This window comes from Papaver somniferum, unplaced genomic scaffold (genome assembly GCF_003573695.1).
Source record: "Papaver somniferum cultivar HN1 unplaced genomic scaffold, ASM357369v1 unplaced-scaffold_19, whole genome shotgun sequence".
Classification (NCBI taxonomy): domain Eukaryota; kingdom Viridiplantae; phylum Streptophyta; class Magnoliopsida; order Ranunculales; family Papaveraceae; genus Papaver; species Papaver somniferum.
In genome coordinates this window covers 6,364,932-6,388,481 of record NW_020628818.1, presented here as the reverse complement: position 1 = coordinate 6,388,481, position 23,550 = coordinate 6,364,932, and the positions used below count along the sequence as shown (strand labels likewise).

General features: G+C 37.5%; 3 protein-coding genes across 3 annotated transcripts; all 3 read right to left on the bottom strand.

Moving 5' to 3' along the window:
* Positions 1 to 4,091: 4,091 nt before the first annotated feature.
* On the bottom strand, positions 4,092 to 6,511 carry LOC113338838. The gene is made up of 2 exons (XM_026584233.1): positions 4,781 to 6,511; positions 4,092 to 4,570 (listed from the first exon to the last, which is right to left on the bottom strand). The coding sequence occupies exons 1-2, from the start codon at positions 6,208 to 6,210 to the stop codon at positions 4,297 to 4,299; spliced, it is 1,704 nt and encodes a 567-aa protein (XP_026440018.1). The 5' UTR covers positions 6,211 to 6,511; the 3' UTR covers positions 4,092 to 4,296.
* A 714-nt stretch (positions 6,512 to 7,225) lies between these two features.
* LOC113338456 lies at positions 7,226 to 7,702 on the bottom strand. The gene has a single exon (XM_026583876.1). It carries the CDS (start codon positions 7,700 to 7,702, stop codon positions 7,226 to 7,228), a length of 477 nt encoding a protein of 158 aa, XP_026439661.1.
* An 8,277-nt stretch (positions 7,703 to 15,979) lies between these two features.
* LOC113338246 (60S acidic ribosomal protein P0-like) lies at positions 15,980 to 18,160 on the bottom strand. Its single transcript, XM_026583700.1, has 5 exons — positions 17,745 to 18,160; positions 17,583 to 17,651; positions 17,295 to 17,393; positions 16,481 to 16,873; positions 15,980 to 16,386 (listed from the first exon to the last, which is right to left on the bottom strand). The coding sequence occupies exons 1-5, from the start codon at positions 18,000 to 18,002 to the stop codon at positions 16,228 to 16,230; spliced, it is 978 nt and encodes a 325-aa protein (XP_026439485.1). The 5' UTR covers positions 18,003 to 18,160; the 3' UTR covers positions 15,980 to 16,227.
* Between the last annotated feature and the right edge of the window lie 5,390 nt (positions 18,161 to 23,550).

Below are 23,550 nucleotides of genomic sequence, written 5' to 3'. Positions count from 1 at the left end.
TTCTACATTTTATCCCATATTCTGTATTTTCATTGTTTTCAAGAATAAATATTTTTCTTACTTAATTTTGCATTTTTTAGGTAATAAATAAAGTCTGGATGACTTGCGGAGCGGAAAAGAGCTGAAGAGTAGTGAAAGGCCGGAAGAAATTACGCAAGGAAGCCGCAAAGAATGGAGCGCACGTCCAAAAAGCTAGGAATGGGCTCAAGAAGGAAGAATTGTTCTTAAAGAAGATATGGGCTTGGCATACCCAAGGCCCAAAACCCTTACCCAAACCCATTTTCTATATCCATACCCGCCTCCATTCTCAGCCGTTAGATCGGATCCATCTCATCATCCAATGGTCGCTTCTTCATCGTTCATCAAAATCTGAAGTCCCTGCAAAACACCATAGTACCTAAATTCCAAGCCTTCATATTAGATCACATTTAGATCCTACGGTCGCTTCTTTGCCTGCTCATCAAATCTCGATACTTCCGCTTAACACTACAACACCTAACCTCGATCTTCGCCGTTAACTTTGTTGTATTTCACAATCCAACGGTCGAAGTGATTCATCTCTCATACCACCGTTAGATCTACCAACCATCTTCACATCCAACGCGTCTCCTCGCTAGACATCAAAGTTTGATGAACCCGCTCAACACCTTAGCCATCGAACCCATCGACCTCAAGCCAAACACCCTCTTCTTCCCAAATCATTTTCTTTCCCCAAAACTTCTTCTCCACCACCATACCGCCTGCAACTCCACTGCCACCACCATCTCTTCCATCACCACCTCGAGCTTCACCATCTCCATTCTCTCGACCAAATCAGAGCCTTCACCATCATCCAGCTCCCTAGTATTTCCCTTTCTTGTTCTTAGCATCAACCCTAGGTGCTACAGATAAGAAAGAGAAAAGCTAGGGCATCAGTAGATGCAATTGGGAGCAGTTCGAGCTGAGGAGGAGCAGAGGGAACATCAACAGGGCATGGGTCGAGCAGAATTCACATATGGGTGAGAGAATTTGATTTTCCCCAAATCAATTTAGGGTTTTCAAATTTTAGGGTTTCTCAAAATTAGGGATTTTGTTGTAAACTATAAGTAGGAACTGATGTAGGATGTTAAAGGGTGTTCTTGGTTAGCCGAGACACCCCCTAATTGGGTTAATTTAATTTCACTGTTAATTTTTAGGGTTCTTGTTTTGCAATTTTCATTCATTGTTTAGTAGTTTAAATGTTGTGTTGTTCCTGTTAAATGTGTGTTGTTCCTGTTAATGTGTGTTGTTTACATGTGTGTTACTGTTTTGCCATTCTAAATGTGTTCCTGTTAAATGTGTTGTTCCTGTTAAATGTATGTTGTTTAAATGTGTGTTGTTCCTGTTAATCATGTTTAGTTCCATTGTAGTGTTAATTATGTTCTGAGTTCATTGTTGAGGCTCAGATGAAACCTTAGTGCACTAATGAATGATGAATTGCTAGGAAGGCCTGCTTTGTTTGAGTAATGGGAAGAAGTTGGTGCTCTGATATGCCTGTGATTGACTGTGCTTTCAAAAGACAGTCAATGCTAGGGGAAAATCAGTGAGCAAGCTGATTCTCTTCCCATTCTAGTTGGATGCTTGAGTTTTTGCATTGTTTAGCTAGGACACAAGGTGGATTCTAAGCCTTAGCTTAGCCACAACTGCAACCTCCTCTCTGCCCTTGGCTCATAGCCTTGGTTTACTTCAATACCATTGCTTCACATCATCTTCACTGCCACTTTTCTTTTACCACTTTCTTTTGTAACTTACTTTGCTTCGTTGGCACTTTGCCACTGTTAACAATCACCATTTCACTACCATCTTCATTGTCATTGTAAATGCCATCCTTGGCCCTGTGTGATTTTGTTTCCTGTCTGCCTTTGCTTCTGCTGCCTTGTTCTCCCCCTGCTGCTACTACTTGCTGTTGCTGTTGCTGCTGCTCTCCCTTTCCCTGCTGAAGCCACTGCTGCTGCTGCAACTGAGCTTGGCTCAGCTAAGACCACAGTTCAGGTTAAGGCCCAGTCACAGTTCACTGTGAAAGCCCAGCTCACAGTTCACTTTCCAGGCTAAGGCCTGTCACTGTCAAGCCCAGATCCTCATACAAGCCAACTGAGCCCAAAGCTCACTTCAACACTGAACCCAAGTTCAGTTCATTGAAACCAAAGGCTAAAAGCCCAGGTTTAATCCCAAGGCCCAGTGCAATTCAAAAGACCAAAAGCCCATAAGTTCACAGTCAATCCAAAAGCCCACTGAGCCCAAAACCATTTCATTGTTAAAAACAAACTCATTAAGCCCAATTTACTCAAAGGGTATTCAAAGCCCAACAGTTCCAAAAGGTATTCATAACCCATTGGTGCCACACCCCTTTGATACCTAAAGCCCAATAGCCAACTAGAACCCAAAATAGCTAAACACTCCAAACACACCCAGTCTCTGTGGATCGACCCGTACTTGCACGAGCTACAACTGACGACCGTGCACTTGCGGTATTACTGTAGGTCCGTTTTATTACGCTTAATTTTCACACTCCTCCGGGTCCACCACTTTGCACTCCTGATAGGAGGGCTTGGGATCTTTCAAAGAATGGTAAATTTTCTTCAAAATATGCCTACTTGGGACTCAGGGGCATCAAACCCTCTCCCTGTAAAAATATTTGGTTGCATATTTGGAAGATTAGAGTTCCTTACATAATTCAATTATTCCTTTGGAAAGCAGCAAAAAATGCTTTACCTGCTAGAACTATCCTTCACACTAGAATGCCTATGCACTATGTTGAATGTGCAAGGTGCAAGGCTCATGAAAACATCATGCATGCTTTGGTTTTGTGCCCTTTTGCCTCAAAGATCTGGTTTTTGTCTAGTTTCTGCATAAACACTTCTTTCTTTTGTCAGAAAATTTTTCATCAGTGGCTAATGTTTTGGCTTCTGGACCAAAAATCCAGATTGCCTGATGATTCTCAAAGTCTCTTTGTTGCCATCATATGGTCTCTTTGGACTAGTAGAAACAATTTGGTTTTTCAAAATTTGTCTGAAAATCATACTTATGTCTTAGAAAGATCTAGAGTTATGCTTCTCACTAGGAAAACTACCCCTGTAGCTACTCCTACTACCCATGTTGTTCTAAGTCCCAAATGGATGCCCCCATCGTTTGGATGGATAAAATGTAATACATATGGAGCCTTTGATGACATTACTAGAGATAATGTGCAGGTTATGTGATGAGAGACTTCGCAAGCAAAGCCTCTTTCTGTGCTACTATGGTGTTTGAAGTTTCTTCTGTAGAAGAAGCGGAAGCTATAGCTATATGGGGAGTTCTTAAGAAAGCATTAGAATAGAAGATGACTCATATCATCATAGAAAAAGATGCTAAGAAGTTGGTGGAACAATTCTCTTCTGGTTTTTTTTTTATGATGATCCTAGTACAGATGCCATATTTAAAGACATTAAGTTGTATTCTTCTAAGCTATCTGCTTGTATCTTTAGTTTTCAACCTACAATTTGTAATTATGTTGCTCATTAGCTAGATCAATGGACAAAACGTAAGAAATCCTCTATGTACTGGTATGTGCATCCTGCTTGGCTCGCACCAACAATTGAGGAGGACTATTAGCCTTTTTGAAGGCCTTTGTTTATAAAAAAAAATATAAAAAAAATAAAAAAATAAAATCTATGTCAGTTACCACTACACAAATTCTGTTCCATCCAGCTATAACAAGCCCACTAATGATGATCGGTATGATAGTGGGCGTATTCATGCATCCTTAACTCTATCCTCAACGGCTATCTTGACATGGTTGTCCAGAAATAGACTTTTCCCGTTTTATATAGTTGGTGTAAAGTCAAAATAAAATGATTTTAGATTTCTTCCTAGTTTTTCTCCCTACTATTTTTCTTACTAGTTTTTCCAAGATTGTTAATAGGGGTACTGAATTTTTTTGGGTATACCGATTTACATATAAGACAAAACAATTGTCGCCTCTGTGGTGGTACATCCCAAGCAAATTGGCACCCCATTAGCAGCCTTGAGTTTTTCTCCCTAATATTTATTTCACTGACGAATTTTGAAAAACTAATTTGACCAAGACAGAAAACTGAACAACCTAAGTTCGGTCTGGTTGTTAGATAATTCATCTCTTTCTTATCTCATTTCATATCCTATATTGATTGATGCTATGAAATTTGAATCAATTACAAGTAATTTTGAGAAAAAAAAAAGATGTAGATAACAGAGCAGTGACTAGTTTTAGAAGGGAGTTATGAGCTAAACCTACATCATGGTATATACTACTCTTAATATCTAAGCATCATTGGTGGCACCGAAAGAAGTTGAATTGGAAGGAGAGTCTAATGGGTAACAAGTATCATCAGCACCGGTACTCCATAGAAAATGAGCATAATTTGATGCATAAAATGGGTTGCTTGGTTCTGCCGCTATTGCTTCCAAGTATGTTGTTTCCGCTGCACCTATATCTTTCTTTGCTAGCCATAAGAAATTCGCATAACGACTTAGAATTTCTGCATCTGGTACCACTGATTCAACACTAATTGCACGATTGAAGTAATCTTCCGCTCTGTCAAAAATCAAAGTAAAGAAAAAAAACCTGTTAGAAATGACTCGGTAAAAAAAATGACACTGTACCCGTGCATCGATTGATGCTGCATTTTTGTAACCTTATCCAAGTTCAAGAATGGCAAAATCTGACTCGGGGCTAACTCAGTGAGTGTACTAACAAAACCAAGGAACAGAGGGGAAAAAACATGGCGGGGAAGAATCAGATTACCTGTCATGGTCATGAACAACGAGATAGAGAAACTGGGCGTAGTTAGAGAGAAGAAGAGGGTTCTGAGGTTCTTTCGATAAAGCGAGTTGGTAAAGAAGTTCAGTCTTGAAATATTCTGTGAAATCTTCTTGTTCGACTTCAACTTTTACAGGTGATACGAATCGTTTCATTGTTTCTTCATCTAAACTTTCATCCCTTGTTTTTGAAGCTTCTTCAACCATTGAATTCCATAGTTTTACTTCTTCTTCTCGCATTACTATCTCTTTAGTGTTTCCAACTGACGAAACTTCTTGAGAGATTTCATCTGGAAGAATCGAACGACGTAAATTGGATGTAGAAGATAGAGATCCATCTCCACCTTCAGCTCCACTTGCAATTAACTTAATCTTCCCATTGCCATTTCCGTTGCCATTGTTATTTCCTCCAATTGGTGAGACAGAGAATGTCTTGATTGATGAAGAATCAAACGTTGGTTTTCGATGAGTCGTCTGATAATTTTCTGTTACTTGAACACTCTCGGTTGTCATGACTTGGGGAATCATTGGAGAAGCAATTGCAGTATTATTCGACATCGAATAAACTGTAAAATTTGCAAGGAGGATCATAACTGAAACCATTAGAGTTGGAGTATGAGAGAAAACTTGTTGAAATAACCAGACAAAAGACGCGTTCATTTCTTTCTGAACTCTAGAAAGAATTCCTTGAACATTTTCGTAGAACAAGACCTCTCTCATTTGTAACGTATAGCTTTGGATTTCTCTGATTATAAACACCATTGATGAAAATGCTTTCTTTACTGAACATGAAGCTACTTCCCCTGCTTCTTTAAACCCTTCTTCCCATTGATTCTTTCGCTTTATAATCCGAAGAGATATTGGTAGATCGACGCTGTTTGCTTTTCTTTCGATCACGGCTGGAATTATATCTAAGTTTCCTGCCCATTCTGGTTGCTCAGGAAACGGAATTCTACTGTTAATTTTTTCATTTAAAAAACTGAACTCGTTACTGAATTCGAATTTTTTAAATCTTGAATCAGAAATGATTTCAGTTGCTGAATCCTCTACAGATTGATTAATGTTGTTATTATTAGTTTCTGATGAATCATCATCGCCTCCGGAAAGCTGAAACTTTTTCGCTAATTCAAGAATTTGCTTAGAAAATTCTTCATCGGAAAAATCTTCTTCTTCACTAGAGAATTGGTTGAAGTTTGCACTACAAGCACTCTTGAATATGTTTAAGTTTCGACCTTTAGGTTTGGAAGATTGAAACTGAAGTAAGTTTGTGGAATTTGATCCGAATAGAGAAGACCGATCGAAACGATGAACAAGAACACGGTCATTGTGACTGATTCCTCTCTTAGAAGAAGATGAATAACAGTGAATTTGAGGTACTAGTGTGTGTAACAATTGCAAACAAGTTGCAGCTCCCATATCTCACAATGAAAAGAAGAGATGATGCAAGAAAAATAAAGATGAGACTTGAGAGAGAAGTGTCTGCAAATGCTCACTCAAGAAATCTACCGGATTCCGACTATCTGCCGATCATATCCGGCGAGATTCCCCTTACAACCAAGCTGGATAAGATTTCCCGGCAGAAGTAAATTCTGTTCTTCTTTGGATTATAAAGAACAGAATGATACTTACAGAGGAGAAGTAGAGGCAAATTGGATGAGATGAGATGAGCTGTTAAATTATTTTTAGGTTATATAAAGGAAATGGTTTGCATACTTGAAAAAAAATCTCCAAAAAATGCACTATTTATTCAAAACGTTTTTGTGTGAATGAGTCTAGTTAGTTGATTCAAACCGTTAGATGTTATGAATTTTCAAAGATAAGTTGTTTTGCCAATGGATTTGGGATTTTGATTATTCAGATAATTCAGTCTGAATGGTCATAATTGTGTACAGTGACTTTGATATTTGATAATGACTTTGATATTTTTTTTTGTCTTTCTCTGAGCCAACTTGATTCGAAAAAGAGACTCTTTGGAGCCTTGCAGTGGGATATTTTCTAATGCTAAACCGACCCTCAGACCAAGTTGTATAAATGTACGATTCGCCTCTGCGCCCTTAGATTCATATCCCATATCTTTGAAATGTGGCAGCTTACTTGAAAATCTGCATTTCGTGTTGTTTGTGCGCATTGCAAGCCCGTAGTTTTTTTGTTTTTTGTTTTTTTAAATAAATAGGGAATCCCGATGTTACACATAGAATCCAAAATAAACAGAGTCTAAAGCTAAATAATTTCCAAATTGAATCTTGTAACGTGAATCATCTCGTAACCAGAATCTTAAATCCAGAATCTCCACCCGGCCATCAAACTGTAACCATAGAACAACAACACCCACCTTTACGGGGGAATTTGAATCGATGATGCATGACTCACAACTCAGAAGAACAATAATTTTTATTTTATTTTATTTTATAAGCAAAGGCCTTCAAAAAACCTAATGATCCTCCTCAACTGTTGGTAGGAGCCAAACAAGAGGGGCAAACCAGTATATAGTAGAATTGTTTTTCTTAGCCCACATTGCAAGTTCATGAGCTACAGAGTTACAATAACGAGGTTGGAAACTAAAAATGCACGCAACTAACTTAGAAGAGAAAAGTTGAATATCCTTAAAGATTGCATCTGTACACGAATTCCCTTCAAAATTCCCAGCTGAAAATTGGTCGATGCGGAATTTTGCATCACTTTCAATGATGATGTGAGTTAACTGTTGCTCCAAGGCTTTCTTAAGTACTGCCCAGATGGCTCTTGCTTCGGCTTCTTCAGCAGAGTGTACTTCAAAGACTAAGGACGCACAAAAGGTTGCTTTTCTTGAGAAATCTCGCATCACATACCCTGCACCATTTGCTCCAGAAGTATCATCAAAGACACCATCAGTATTACATTTAATCCAACCAAAAGAGGGGGCATCCATTATCACAAATACCGACAGAAGTAGTAGTAAAAACAGTCAAGCTAGTTTTCCTAGTGAGAAGCATAGCTCTGGATCTAGCTAGGACATAAGTATGATTTTCAGAAATATTTTGGAAGATGAAATTGTTTCTACTAGTCCAAAGAGACCATAAGATAGCAACAAAAATACTTTGAGCTTCATCAGAGAGTTTAGACTGAAGATCAGTTAACCAAAAAAGAAGTCAATTAATGAAAGACTTGTTTTGAAAAAAATGGGTGCTAATGTTGAAATCAGAGATAAACCAGATTCTACTAGCAAAGGGACATAGGACCTAAGCATGCATAATAGTTTCATGAGGATCAGTACACCTAGGACAATCCACACTGTGCATGGGCATTCTAGTGTGAATGATAGTTCTGGAGGGCAAATCATTTCTAGCTACTCTCCAAATAAAAACTTGAAATTTGTAAGGAACTCTGATTTTCCAGATACGCATCCAAAGATTTTTACAAGGGGAGGGCCTAAGACCTCTGAGCCCCATGTAGGCAGATTTGGAAGAAAATTTTCCATTCTTTGAAAGATCTCAAGCCCTCCTATCAGGAGTGCAAAGCTGGCTTAAGGGAATGGTGATAATCTTCTGAACAAAAGTATTGTCAAAGTGGGTGTTAAGTCTAAACTCATCCCAACTTCCGGTTTGGGAATCAATAAAATAAGAAACTTTGATACTAGGATCAGGGGGACTAGAGGGTTGGGTGTGGCAGAATCCAAGGAGGGTATCCATTTGTCACACCATGGGTCAATGAATTGACCATCCCCAACTATCCAAGAAATGAAAGGATTGATTAGTTATTTTATGGCGTGTAGATACTTCCAAGTCCAAGAGCACTTACCAGTGCACTTGGCATTCAAGAAGTCAGTTCTAGGAAAGTATCTAACCTTAAGAACAGTGGCCAGTAAGCAATTAGGATTTTCCAGGATTCTCCAGGCATTCCTACCTAGCATAGCCAGATTATTTAATTCATCCTTTCTAAAGCTCAAACCACCTTCAGCTTTGGGGGAGCATAAAATATCCTAACCAAGCAGGTGCAACTTCCTATCTTTTGGGTCTAAAGTTTCACCCCACCAGAATTTGCATAGGTGAGAGTCCATTTGTTTACAAAGATGCTTTGGAATAAGGAAGGCTCCCATTTGAAATAGAGGAATAGCTTGTTCAATATTTTTAATTAGAGTGGTTCTAGCAGCTTGGGACAAGAGCTTATGAATCCATACAGAGATTCTGGCATCAATAGCTTGGAGAATACCCATATGTGTATGGATTTTAAAAGCTTGGAACACAATAGGAGCGACAAGGTATTTTTCTCCTAAATCCCTGCTCTAGATTTCTAAAATATTGGCCAAGAGAGCTTTTCTATGCTCAGGAATCTTCCTACTAAATAAAATACCAGATTTTTCAAAATTTATTTCTTGCCCAAAGGCCAGGCAGTACTTTTGAAGATAGTTTTTTATAACTTGAAAATATTGAGAAGTAGCTTTTGAAAAAGGAGGGAATCATCAGCAAACAGAAGATGTATCATTTCAGGAGCATCTTTACAAACTTTGATACCCTCTAAAATGCCTTTCTTTTGAAGACTATCAATGTAAGTAGATAAAGCTTCAGAGCAAATGATGTAAAGATAAGGAGAGAGAGAATCTCCCTGTCTAAGCTCTCTTTCAGGTTGGAAAAACCCAGTAGGGATACCATTGAGAAGGACAGAGTATGAGACAGTAGAAACACAATGGTTTATGAGTTTAACCCAGTGGTTAGAGAGACCCATTTTTGTTAATACCTTTTCTGGAAAATCACATTAAAGTTTGTCATAAGCTTTAGACATATCAAGTTTGATAGCAGTTATGCCTTCAACTTTGTCATTGTGATTGACAGCATATATGGCCTCATTGGCTAGAAGAATATTATCAGAAATACTCCTCTTAGGAATAATGGCACTTTGATTTTGGGATATTATATTGTTCATAAAGGGTTTAAGTCTATTAGCCAGGGTTTAGAAAAAAATTTGTAAATCCCTATTGGTCTGTACTGGGAGACAAGTTCAGCAAGAAGAACTATGGGGATAAGAGCAATATTAGTATGGTTAAAGACTTTAGCAATATGCCCAGTTCTTTAACAGATTTGTGTCATATCAATGACAACATATCCTACAATATCTAAGTATTTTTGATAAGAAAAACATGTGAAGAAGCCATCAGGTCCAGGAGATTTTTTCCCCATTTGAAAGACAGCATTCTTAATTTCCTCCGGAGAAAAAGGCATATGTCAAACCAATATGCCTCTATTGTTGGATACACATTCACCCTCCATTATTGGTGTCAGTGAGAACTGAGGACCTAAGATGATGAGATCAACTGCAAACCATTTATTGTTGTTCACTTGGTAGTTAAGGCATAAATTATTTGCCTTAACTTTTTACTCTTCGTTACAGGAAAATTGTGTAACGAAAAGCAACACACTTTCACTTTTCAATTTAGTCTGGCCTAAACAAAAAGGCAACATTATAGCCTAGCCTAAATAAAAAAGCAAAGGTGAAAATGTGAAAGTGCCAATTTTTTCTGTAACAACGAAGGTAGTATCTTTTTTTTTTATTCAATAAAATTACTAAGAGATCAACTAACTCGAATTTTACAATAGGCAGAGTTGCTATCCATTGGAGAACATGGCAAGCAAATAGCCCAATATGGCATATATTTTTGCACTCTAATAAGAGCCTTGTCAAATTAATGTTCGACTAATGTACCAATGAGGAGAGTTCAATTAAAATCTTCACAATGACTAGATTTGTGCTGCACAAATTCAGATATTTGCATAGAAATTTTGGTACTGTCAAGTTTCAACTTAGGACGTGGCTAGTTGTTGAACATATCGTCCTTTTTTTGGCCTGTTAAGGGCGACTTCTCTAATTATAAATGATCTGTGAAGGTGATGTTGGTAGAATCACAAGCTCACAGATGCAAACACTATGACCAAAGACCTTCCCCAACCAAAATATTAATGAAAATTATCCACGATCTTTTGAACGGAAGGCCCGTGATGTGCTCGTGAAAAGCAATGCAGGTGTAGCTACCCAAATGTTTTGGGCCTTTTTTCAATGAGACCAAACTCCCTCAGATATAGGATCTTACATTTTCTCACAAAGACAAAAGAAAGTTTTGATTTTTCTTACTTCCCCGTGTTTTTTTTTCTCACATGCGTCTTCATCAAACATGTTCCATAATATCGAGAGAAATATCCAAATTCAAGCCAATAACATTCATTCATTTCCGTTTATCATTTTCTCTACGTAAATTATGCGTAGTAGGACAGTCAGATCCCTTTCTCTTTCGCTCTCCCCATCCAAACTTTTTGTGACCATTTCATTGATACATACAGATATGGTCATGATATTAAGATCCGAAACCATCAAATATATGGTCCTCTAGATCAATAATGCTTCCTCATAGTGTGTATGCATGGTTACATGGATTTGCATCTAAAGAAAGAAAGAAAAACAATCTCTACATTGGGACTTTCTTGGTTGTTGCATGCATGATTTCGTACTGCGAAGAGCCAACAGAGGAACATATACATAGGGCAGGCCCGGCAGGGCACTAGTGATAATAGAGACCTTTTATCAATTGGGGTCCATTTTCAAGTCCACAAAGGAGATAAGGACTTGGAGAGTCTAAGAGCAACCACAGTCATGACCAAATTTGGGGACTATACCCAAATTTGGTCCCAAATTCAGCCGCAGTGGTACTGACTAAAACCATATTTAGTCCAGTTAATTAGGGTTTGCGACCAAATGTGGTCGCCAACCCAGACTAAAATGATTAATAGTGGGACGGAAGTATAGTGGGCGTATGATTTCAGACGGAAGTATAGTGGACGCTCCACATCGGGCGTACGTATAAATAACGTATGATAATGGGGCGGATGTATATAGAGCGTTTAAGTTAGGCGTTATTATAAACACCGCCGGGCCATACGTAGATAAAACCTACGCCCCATAGCAGACGCAGTTATTAAAAACGCCTGGTTTGGACGCAGTTACTAAAAGCGCCTGGTCCGGACGCATGTATTATGACCGTATGCGGGAGACGGACGTATTATTAACGTCTGTTGGTATTGCTGGTCCGTTGTTACTTGATGGGAGAGAATATTCAGTACCAATGGCTACTATTGAAGGTTGTTTGATTGCTAGTACAAACCGTGGGTGTAAAGCGATTTACGTTTCTGGGGGTGCTACTAGTGTTATGTTACAAACTTGACTGGTTCTGCCATTGCATCTACGCCTGAACTAGACGCACAATCCATCTACGCCTGAACTAGACGCACTTTCTATGTTCGCCCAACACAGACGCACCTTCCATATCCGCCCTACCCAGACACACCTTCTATGTCCGCCCGAGTCATACGCACTTTCTATCTCCGTATGTATCAGACGCACATAACTTCTCCGTCCCAGTAGACGCACTTTCCATCGCCGTCCCATGTTAGGCGTGAACTATACCTACGCCTCAATCAGGCGCACGTAATAACTCCGTTTCATTCAGACGCATATTTTAAAGAACGCTCGGTCAAGAAACGTGAGTATAAGTTCCGTCTGCACCAAGCGTTCGTATAAGTTACGCTTCACCAAATTTTGGTCGTCCCCCATTGCGCTTGAACACCCAGAATACCAAATTTTTTTGGCTTTTAGTCTGGCTTTTGGTATTTGGTCCGTCTCATGACTGTGGTTGCTCTAAAGCCATCTCACGCATCTACATCTACCCTTATCCATCCTATTCCCCATATCTTCATTTCCCACCCTAGCTAGATAAACTTCTTCTCAAGGGCAAAGCATACTTTGGTTTCCTTCTCATCTGCTACCTTCTATTCGTCAGCGAACACACAGATGAACATATATAGACAGTAAACTTTACCCAAAACTAGCAAAAATCTCAAGGAGACTGGGACATAAACGATGTCCTGATGTGGATTTAACAATATTCTTCTTCTAACATGTCCAAAACTTGAAGTTGTCAACTCCGTGTAAACCCTAACATATCATCCACGTAACAAATATCTTATGTTGACGTACGGCCGCCCCGTCTTGAGAAAAGAGGAGACTTACCGGTTGAACGGTACCAGCATTTACATTATAACTAACAGTTGGGGAACAGAAAACAGCTGTGCACACAACGGTTTTACACCGTGACATGCACAACGAAGGTAATGGACGGTCCCGATACGCGTGCTTATTATCGGGATGGATGCGGGCAGAAATGGTCCCCAACATCCCCTCTCACATGCAATGTTTCGGTGCACCCCGTGGTGTAAAATCACGGTGTATTAATCATTTCCCAACAAAAACTGAAATCGCCCAGAATGTAAATAACAGCCATTAATTATCACCCAAAAATAGCTGAATTATCACTGCAGCGCCAAAGGTGGGCAGTAGAATGGGCTAAAATTTAAAATTTTAAGGAGGCTAAAAGAAGGATCTCAAAAAGTTCCTCTGAAAATATTTAAATTTTTGGGGGTGCTTGCTGGTTCTGAATGGTGACCACCGAGGTATCAATGTCGTGATAACAGTTATATCGGCCGTTCAGTTCTTTCCCACGTACCAGTTCTCCAAAAAAGTGACTCAAATTCTTTGGTGTCTCAACCAAACATTAGACTTTCTTTTTACCTTTGATTATAATTATGTTTGAAGAGGTTCAACTTCTTATCCATCCCGCCAGTAGGGGAATGCTTATGTATTTTCTTGAAGGTTTGAAAAACATGTCACGGCTCAGGTCATGATTATTAGGCGTGATCGTTGTAACGTGTTTTGATGGGTGTGAGTATTTTATGGACAAAAATCGCGTCATGTAGGAAAAAAAAACGCGATTTTTATATGTTATTTTAAAATAACGGGCGTTATAACGGTTAAATAGAAAATGAAAAAGAATTATGGTTTGAAATTCCTATCTAACAGTTACAAGGTGCGTGAAAACAGTTATAACGGGTCTAATAACGTTGTTATAACGTTTTTTATATATTATTATTTTATTCTTTTATTTTAAAATTATTAATTATATCTTTTTAATCTTTAATTTAAAATATAAAGAATTGTAAGAAAATGTTTTTATATTCATTTTAATTAAAAAACGTTACAATTGACATGGGTGTGACCATTATTAATTATATTTTTTTAATCTTTAATTTAAAATTATTAATTAAAAAACGGTTACAATTGATGTGAAAACGGAAAAAAATGGTCTAAAAAAATTACGTTAAAATGTTATTTAGATAGAAAAATCGTATAATTCAATTTTAGAAAAACGGTTATAACGTATATGAAAATGGAAAAACGGTCCTAAAAAAATTGCCGTTATTTCCTATTCATCGGCATCCTCACGGCCACGGTATATGGGTGTGACCATTTTAACGGGTGTTTTTCAAACCTTGATTTTCTTAGTGCTGGGACGTACTTCCTTTGTAAAGGCTTGTTTCACTTGGGCTATTATTTACTCCCTCTGTTTGTAAAAAATAGGCTTGTTTGGTTTTCACAAAAATTAAGAAAACTAATCATTGGAGCCACTTTTCCATGTTTTTTTCTAATCTATCCTTTGATCCTCGCTCATTTGTTATTAGAGAAAGAGGAGAGAGAAATGGTCCCCTTTTGTATTATGAGAGAAAATGGAGAGAGAGAGAAGTGGTTCATTAATGAGTATAGTAGTAAAATCATAACATTTGACTTTCCACATATGTAAACAAGCCTATTTTTTTGACATACCCAAAAAGAGAAACCCGCCTATTTTTTAGAAACGGAGGGAGTAGTTAATATTGTTGGACATGACTTTATCAATGTACTGATACCGTAATAACCGTATAGCCTATAGGTATCTATAGTGTAATTGAGGAATGCATTGGCAAGTCTTCACATGTCTCTAATTCAAATGCCAGCATCTATAGAAAAGAAAATGTCCAAGCATGTGAGAGATTTCTTGCGGGGGTCAACTCATGAAAAGAAAAAGATCAACTGGATTACTTGGGAAAGAGTGTGCAAGCCAAAGAAGCTAGGAGGTTTAGGCATCAGAAACCTCAAAGCAACAAAGAAGGCTCATAGTACTAAGCAAATGGAGTTGGAGATACTCTCATGAAATTAGAAGCTGTCTCGAGAAAATTCATACAGCATAAAACTCTGACAGAAAAAGATGATCTAATAACTAAAGAGTGCAAGGATTTTTATGGGAGAGGGTTTTGGAAAGGAACTGAGAATGAAAAGGGAGTAGTGCACTGGAATATGGAGATGCACGTAGGTGATGGGAGATCAACAAAATTTTGGTTAGACCCCTGGAAATCTCAAGTGGCATTCTCCACAATTCATCAAAAAGCTTACACATAATTCAAAACCCAAGTGATGAAGTAAAGGCTGAACTGGATAATTTATTATCCTTAATTGATGCTCCCCCTCAACTGGTGGCATTGGCAGACTCCATCAGCTATAACACATCATTGATCTACACATCAAAAGAGGGTTACAAATGGCTGATGCAGCAACAGCAAAATGGAGCTGGAGATGATTTCAAACATGTTTAGAATAAAAAGGTTCCACCTAAAGCTCAAATGTTGCTATGGTTGGGTATTCAGAATGCCATCCCTACGGTGGACAATCTAAATAAAACAGGACGTCAGATCAGAAACACTCTATGTTGTCTCTGCAATGAAGAAGAGGAAGAGGTCAATCGTATTTTGCTAAACTGCAGGTTTGCAAAACACATCTGGAATCAGCTGGCAAACTCCATAGATATATCTTGGTCGCACGTAAAGCAGATATTCAAGAACAATTTCTACAGTGGCACACCCAAGATGTAAAAGAAAAGCAAAAAAAAATGTGGTACATTCTACCCTTAGACGGAGGGAGGAGATGGTGGTTATTTAAATCAAGAGGTTGATTTTTCAATTGGGGGGAGATGGTGGTCCAATCGCCATTGTCTCTGATTGTAATTCTCTGCTAGGAAACAGTTAACTACGAAAAAACTGAATTGTGTCTAATAATAATGGGGCTATTGCTGTAATTGGGCTCTAGCCGAAGGTGGCTTTGTTTGTCGAGCCTTTGAGCCTCTTCTTTTAATAAAATCTGAACTTAACCTTTGAGCCTGTTCTTTTAACTTTTATTCTAAAAATCTTAATAAATTCCAAAATTCTCTCTCCTAGACACGACATGAGATATGCAATAGTAAGGCCAGTGATATAGCTAAACAATGGGATATTTCTTTCCTGTAAAAACTTGTACTCCCTTCGAATAATACTCACATTGAACACAAGAAAAGGTGGAACAAAGCACACACACAGATTTCTGAGTTCCAAAATGATTTTATTTCTCCTACCATATGAGTGAAAAACAACCGCACCCAATAAAATGGCAATATATCAACAAAAGACTGATTATGGGTTCTGATAGTTCTAACAAGGTGTATAAACACTAAAGATGAGTTCAAAGATAATAAGATGCAAATGCAAGCAGGAAAAATCATCAAGGAAAAGTTTAGAAATCGTCATCGCCAAACAACCCTCCAATATCCTCATCAGATTCTTCTTCAGGCTCTGGCTTCTTCTCTTCTGCCTTTGAAGCAGCAGCTGGTGCACCACCAGAAGCGGAAGCAGCAGAAACAGGAGCAGTTGAAACCGCAAACTTGCTTGGATCCTGCAAAAAAAATGTATCTCAAACATTAAAAATGCAACAAACAAATGGATCATGAGGGCGCAAAGATGCAAAGAAAAAGCTATTGTCAAACTACCTTCAAGTATTCTTTCACTTTATCAGCATAAGAGAAGGAGTATTCACTGGCAACAGCGACAGAAAGAACATTCTTGTATCCATTGACAAACATGTGAGGTACAGCAGCAAGGGTAGGGTACGAGAGAGCCAATGAGAGTGAAGTAACCATCGATACACCGGCATAAAACTTCTCAACTAGATCGTCATCAGTAAGGTCAAGCACCTCTGGGTTAAAGACTGAACCATTGTCATACACCGAGAGTACAACGAGACCATAAGAAAATGGCCTTATGCCTAGCTTTGATAGCAAAGCAGCTTCGGAAGAACCCACTTTGTCACCTTTCTTGATAAGCTCAACTGGGATTGTGATTTCGACGGTTCCCTTGTTAATCTTGGTTGGAATGTTGAGAACCTAAAACAACAAAGTTACAATTAGCCAATAATATATATAATAATAAAAACCGAAACAACAGTAGACCACATCAACACTAAACAGAAAGAACATCAAAATTAGTTTGTCAAATGCTTTTGGTACTTGATGAAGGCAACTAGTTCCTAGCTATCTACTTCAGGAACAGGTTGATGCAAATAATCTTAATGAATACACCAAACTAACTAAAAATCAAGAAAAGTAAAATCAAACGTCATGAGAATTAGTTGTTAAGGGAAACCATCAAAAACAAGGCAGTGGTTGGGGCATGCTATTGTAATGTAACAACTCTGACCATATAGTCTGTAATTTTCATACTATCATTACTCGAGTACCACTTTCCATATAAAATTGGAGATAATAAAAGGAATCTGTGATAATAAGGGTCGAATTGAAAGATTACCTGGAAAAAGGATGTTTGTGATGGATCCAATCCTGTGTTGCCTGGTGGTACAATAACATCGATAGGAGCAACAAGTCCAACGCGAGCAGGGGCTCCAACCTGATGTAAACAGAAGATAGATTATCACACTGAATACACAATTGACGGAAAAAAAAAACTCTTAAAATACATTTATGCTGGTCTTTAAGAGCCTTAAATATACAATATGTGAATCACCCGTGCAATTAAGAGCCATAATTATATGAATCTAATAATTGACCAAACCTAAATCCAGAAAACAACTTATACCTTATATTTGCTGACTTCTTCACTAACTTCCTTCAAATCTCCTTTAGTAAAGATCAACCCAACGTTACCCTAATTCACACAATCAAAAACCAAATCAGTAATTAAAAACATCACACAAACACGGTCTTCAACAATCGAAACTGAATCTGCAAAATCACCTACCACAAGAAGAGGAATGAGGTTAAGGAAATCATTGTTTCCAGTTTTCTCAGCATGAAGACGAACAGTTCTCTTCATCATAGTGTTTTTTCCCATCAAAACAACTGAATCGCCACGCAAACCTTTCCTGATGTTTTGTAACTGGTTCGATCCAACATTGTCTGCAGCAACAACTAAGATCTGACCATATTCATCAAGAAACTTGCAGAGTTTCTTATCATAAGCGATCTTCTTCTCAGCCTTGGAAGGTTTGGGTGCCATGTTTCCAGCTGCTGCTTTGAAACCCTAATGAAACCCTAAAATAATCTTTACGTGTGTTATGCAAGTAACGGGGTTTACTCTATTGTTCTATTTATAATGCGAGATGCATTGAATATCTCATTGTGCGATTTCCATATATACCCTCTTTCTAGAAACAGAATTCCTAAACACTTTCCTTTGCGGCGTCAAAAACCAAAAGGCGCACTAATTCCAACGCGACACCAGCTAAGTTACCTTTTTTAATGTGCCGATGAACCTAAACTAGAGCTGGAGGCAGTGGCAGAGCAAGAAACCTTCCTTGCCCCAGGCACCCAGGCTCGACCATATTTTCACGCTGGGCTTGACCATACTGGCCCAACATGAATTAGATAACAAAAGAAATGTGTTTTGGCCTTTTGTGGGTGGCTCCAGCCAGGAAAGCATCAAGCAATTAGGGGTGAGCACCGGTATGGACCGGTTTTTATCTCATCTGCATCCAATCCAATTCGTTACGAATTTCAAATTTATCATCCGCATCCAATCCAACATCCAATGGATTTGCATCCAATGGATGCACAGATGAACGGATTGGGTGCGGATAATCCAATGGATTTGTGTTAGTTAAAATTTATAATGAAAAAATAAAGCCAAATAGACGACTTCTTATGGAACCTACCCATTTTATATCATTAATACAAAACAAAGCTAGGCTAAGTTAGCCTGTGTTAGTGGTGGTCAGGATTTGTCCAGACAAAGATAAATCAAGGGCTGTGGTTCTCTTGACCACCCCCTACAACTTGCACGCGTGGCATTAATTCCAATATAATGAATGAAAAATGAATACTCAAGTCAAGATATGGATTTTCAAAGATAATAACGTGGATAAGGGTGCACATGGTACGGTTCGGCTCGGTTCTTGCCGAGGCCGAGTACCTGTACCTCCCTAGGATCGGGACGAAGATTTTGGACCGGTACCGGTACCGTGTACCTCGGTTCCGGTACCATTCGGTTCCGGTGCGGTTCCGGCACGGTTCCGGTACCAGTCGGTACCTTTTCAGCACAAAAATGACTGCCTTTTCTTTTACCTGTTTTTTCTATAGAACAAATTCTCATTCAAAGCAACAACTAATAAGTAGCAATATTACTAACAAACCAAACAAACAATGTCTTGAAAATATGGAAAAAAAAAGTAGTAGCAGTAGCCACAGACACACACACACACTAAGTCTTGAAAATGAGAAAATCTGAAAAAAGAACAACTACTCAACTAGCAGTGCAGCTGCAGCTAGTGCTTTTGTAATCTTGAATCTTGATCTTCTAATAATGTAATATGCCCACCACAGGTAGACGAGGAATGCACAAATACCAAATGACAAACCTTGAATGTGCAGTATCAGCAACCCTCTAGAATTACTGAATTAGTGAACTCCAAGAACTTAAATCTGCACTTCAGCACCTAATCAAAAGCACAAGAAAATAAATTAGATTTCAACAACATTTAATAAACCCAATTCAGAAAACCCACTCCACTCCAAGAACTTAAATCTGCACTTCAGCACCTAATCATACACTTGATCAAGTCAGATAACTTCTCAGTACCTATTGATTCTTCATTTCAATAAAATCCATTTTATTTAGACAAACATGGAGGTGATGAAACATAAGAAGATTCATGAAACATAAGAACTAACTACTTGTCATTCTTGTCCTGCTCTAACATGTAATTGCAGTTAACTACTTGGTACTTATATAGCATCATCAACAAAGTCTAACAGCAGTATAATGAACCAAATCGTAATCCCAGATTGTTAATTGTAACTAGTAGGAACACCTAACCCATATTAACTTATAAACAAAAGTTACAAAACCACAGAATTGGAGCATCACTGCAAGTAAATGCACTTTGACAACACCAGAAATCAGAACAATTACTAACACGGTAACACCCTAATTTCATTAACAAAAAGAAAAAGAAGTACTCAAATTACTAAAACAGCACCATTACCATTCAAAGATTAGCACTAGACACTAGACAGTGAATTAGGAACAACATAATCCAAAACAACAACAAATCTCTAACCTTTTCCTTCTCTTTCTCCACTCCCTTAGATAATCTGATTGATACTTAATCCAGTTCAGTTCCTTTCTTTTCCCTTTGTCTTACCCTGTGAAAGTGAAACCCTAATATAATCAGACATAGCTTTCAAGATCAAAAGATTCAAAACTTCACAAAAGTAATAATTACACATCGAAGCTTTGTCTTGATTTTTCACGAATCATGAACGAAAACATGATTATAATGAAAAAGAGGTACACAGAGGGGTGAAAAACAAGTGCTAAATGAGGTTATGTTACCTTCTTGAAGATCAGATAATGCTGTCATTCAAATTATGAAGCTCAATTATTGCCTGTTGAACAGATCACGAAGAAAAGAAAAAGTTGAACCCCAATTAAAATTCAAAACTAAAACAAACCAACAACTCAAATCAAAATGAATACATAAAAATACAAACCAATGCTCAGATTCATCAAAAATGCCCAAAAATAAATAATTCATGAACAACCTAATCAATCCTCAAAGTTCACTGGATCTAGACCAATCAAAACCAAAATCATAAAATTCTGATAACAACTAAACACGATTTGGCGAATCAACTAAAACAATTAGAAATCACATACAACATGATCTTCGTAATGAATCACCACAAAAATTACAAACCTAACTTCGTAATGAATCACCACAGAAAATCAAAATCCGCAACATCTGATTACCTCTTAGTAAGATCTGAGACATAAACTCATATCAATCAACGAGACAGAGGAGTAATCCAACAGAGTTCTTCACTTATTCTCCTTCTCAGAGACAGAGGAGAGAGTCGAGAGATGGAAAGAAAAAAGAAACGAAATTGAGAATAGAAACCCTAGCCCTATAATGTTTGCTTATATACCACCACTTAATCCAACGGTTATTATTGATCTATCATCTCCTAAATCTGACGGCTACAACTAATCGGTACAGACGGTACGGTTCGGCACGGGACTAGGCCAGGTCCGTGTACCTGTACCTCCCTAGCCTCGGTTCCTATTTTTAGGACCGGTACCTGTACCCCGTTCCTCGGTTCGGTACATAACCAGGTACGGTTCCACCGGTTCCGGGACGGTCCGTCGGTCCGGCTCGGTTCCTGTGCACCCTTAAACGTGGAGATTCGAACTCATGATCTATTGTGTCATAAGAGTGGCCTCTAACCAGTGTTCCACCTAGGTTGGAATTAATAGAAAAGATAAATCAACGGTGGTGGTTTGTTCAACTTAAATATCATAATTGCTTTATTAATTAGTGTTTCACTAATTTCACATAATAAATAATCTATTCATTATAAAGTGTTTTATTAATTAGTGTTTCACTAATTGCTCATAATAAATGACTAATCATTTTTTAAATGTAAATGTTTTATTAATTAATTATAATACTTATTTCTATTAATAAGTAATTTTGATAAATAATATCAATAGACATTTTTGGCGACAATGAGTAGTAGAAGAGGTGGAAGCCGAAAGATTAGTGGTGGTTAAGGGCGGTGCCAAGCACAATTATTTATTTTTGTTCTTTTATTATAAAATGGCATACAAAGTCCATTTTTCACATGTATCCAACTTGCCAAGAGTTTTTTCCCCCTCTTTCTTCAAAATCCTGGCTCCGCCCCTGGTTTGTGGTGGAAGAAGTAGTGCCGGTGAGTAGTGATGGACAATATTAATTTTAGGTCATCGTTACAACATCGATAACATCGTAGTGTGGAAGATGTGATTGGTTGTTTTTAACACTTTTGATAAAGGAAGGTACCATATATTTCAGGGATGATATCATACAATATAATATTTTCATGATCGTAGTTGGATCACCCAAATGGTACCCCTGTTATCTTTGGTACTATATCGTATAAATCATGATTTTTTAATGTTAAAATAAAATTGATTGCAATACAAAAAAGAATATATACACGGAAAAAAAATAATGAAACTAATCAATTGACGACATTTTGTTCAATCTAAACCTCATACATGGCATTTGTGATTGAAAATTAGAATTGCGTCCAACAACCTACATATGGTGGGCGGCAATGATGGTGGCAGTGGTGGAGTCAAAAATTGACATTGAGGAGGCCTACTATTAAAAAAAAATGTAAACTTTGGTGGACTAAACCATAAATATATATGGACAAGTACTATTTATAAAATAAACTAAAAAATTTATGTAGTTATTAAAAATTTAAGGGGTTAGCGCCAGGTTAGTCAACCCTTGGCTCTGCCACTAGGTGGTGGTGGATAAAAACAATAGATTCATATGGTTTAGTGGTGGTGGCGGGTATTGGTGAACAAAAATATATTATTCTAATTTCGCTCGCCACAAAATATGTAACGTTATATTATCAAGAACACATGTCCATTTTAAAACGTGGTTGATCATTATAATGTTAAAATAAACTCGATAAAACACATGTCCATTTTAAAAAATTGGTGCAATCAATTTCCATGTTATGTACTAACTAAACGAACGACACGAATCAAGATCAGAACATATGAAACTATTTATTGTCGATTTGTCTATATAAAGAGTGGTCAGGATTTGTCCTTGGAAAAGGTAAATTTATCGCTGGGGTTTGTTTAACTTAACCATTTTTAAATATTTTATTAATTAGTGTCCTATTGATTGTTCATAATGATTAATTAACTTTCTATTATAAAGGTCCCTTTAATAATCTAACATAAATACATAATTTTATTAATAAATAATTGTACTAAAAGCTATATTAATTCTAATGGTGGTAGTGGAAGTAGGGTTAGTATAAACGGTGGCGGGTGTTTGTGAATGATGGAGGCGGAAACATTACTATTGGTGGAAGAAATAGTGGCGGTGGATGGTTTTTATGGTGGTGGGTGTTGGTAATAGTAGTGGATAATAATAGTTTTTGCTTTTTAGTGAGTTTTATTGACCGAGTAAGAAAAAAAACTTCACAAAACATGCAACATTGTATTGTGAAAGATGTAATTGGTTGTTTTTAGCACTATTGATAGGGACAAAAATCAAATATTTCGAGGATGATACCGGAATGTATAAGACAATATGATCATGACTGTTGGATCACCGAAAGAGTATCCATATTATATAAAGGCAATTGGTGTACCCGCGTAAGAGAACAATATCGCTCTCCCAAGTACTATTACATTTTTTTTCCTGAAAGACCATCAATGTCGAGTTGTTTCGCGACAACTACCTACAAACACAACAACTTTCGCTCAATTCCCGATATAAAACATTATTGACCGGGAAAATATATTTGCATTCTAAAATATTTGTTTGAAAATTATGTTTGTTCATCAAAATCATCATAAAAAAATCTAAATCCTAAATCTAAATTTTGCCTCCGATGTTTATAGAATATTTTTTATATTTTACATTCTCAAATCATGCGACTTCTTGATTACAAATCAACAATATCAAATTACGGATCAATATGTATAAGTTTCATTCACTGGGTTAGAAGGTAGAGTAGATACAGAAGGGTAGATC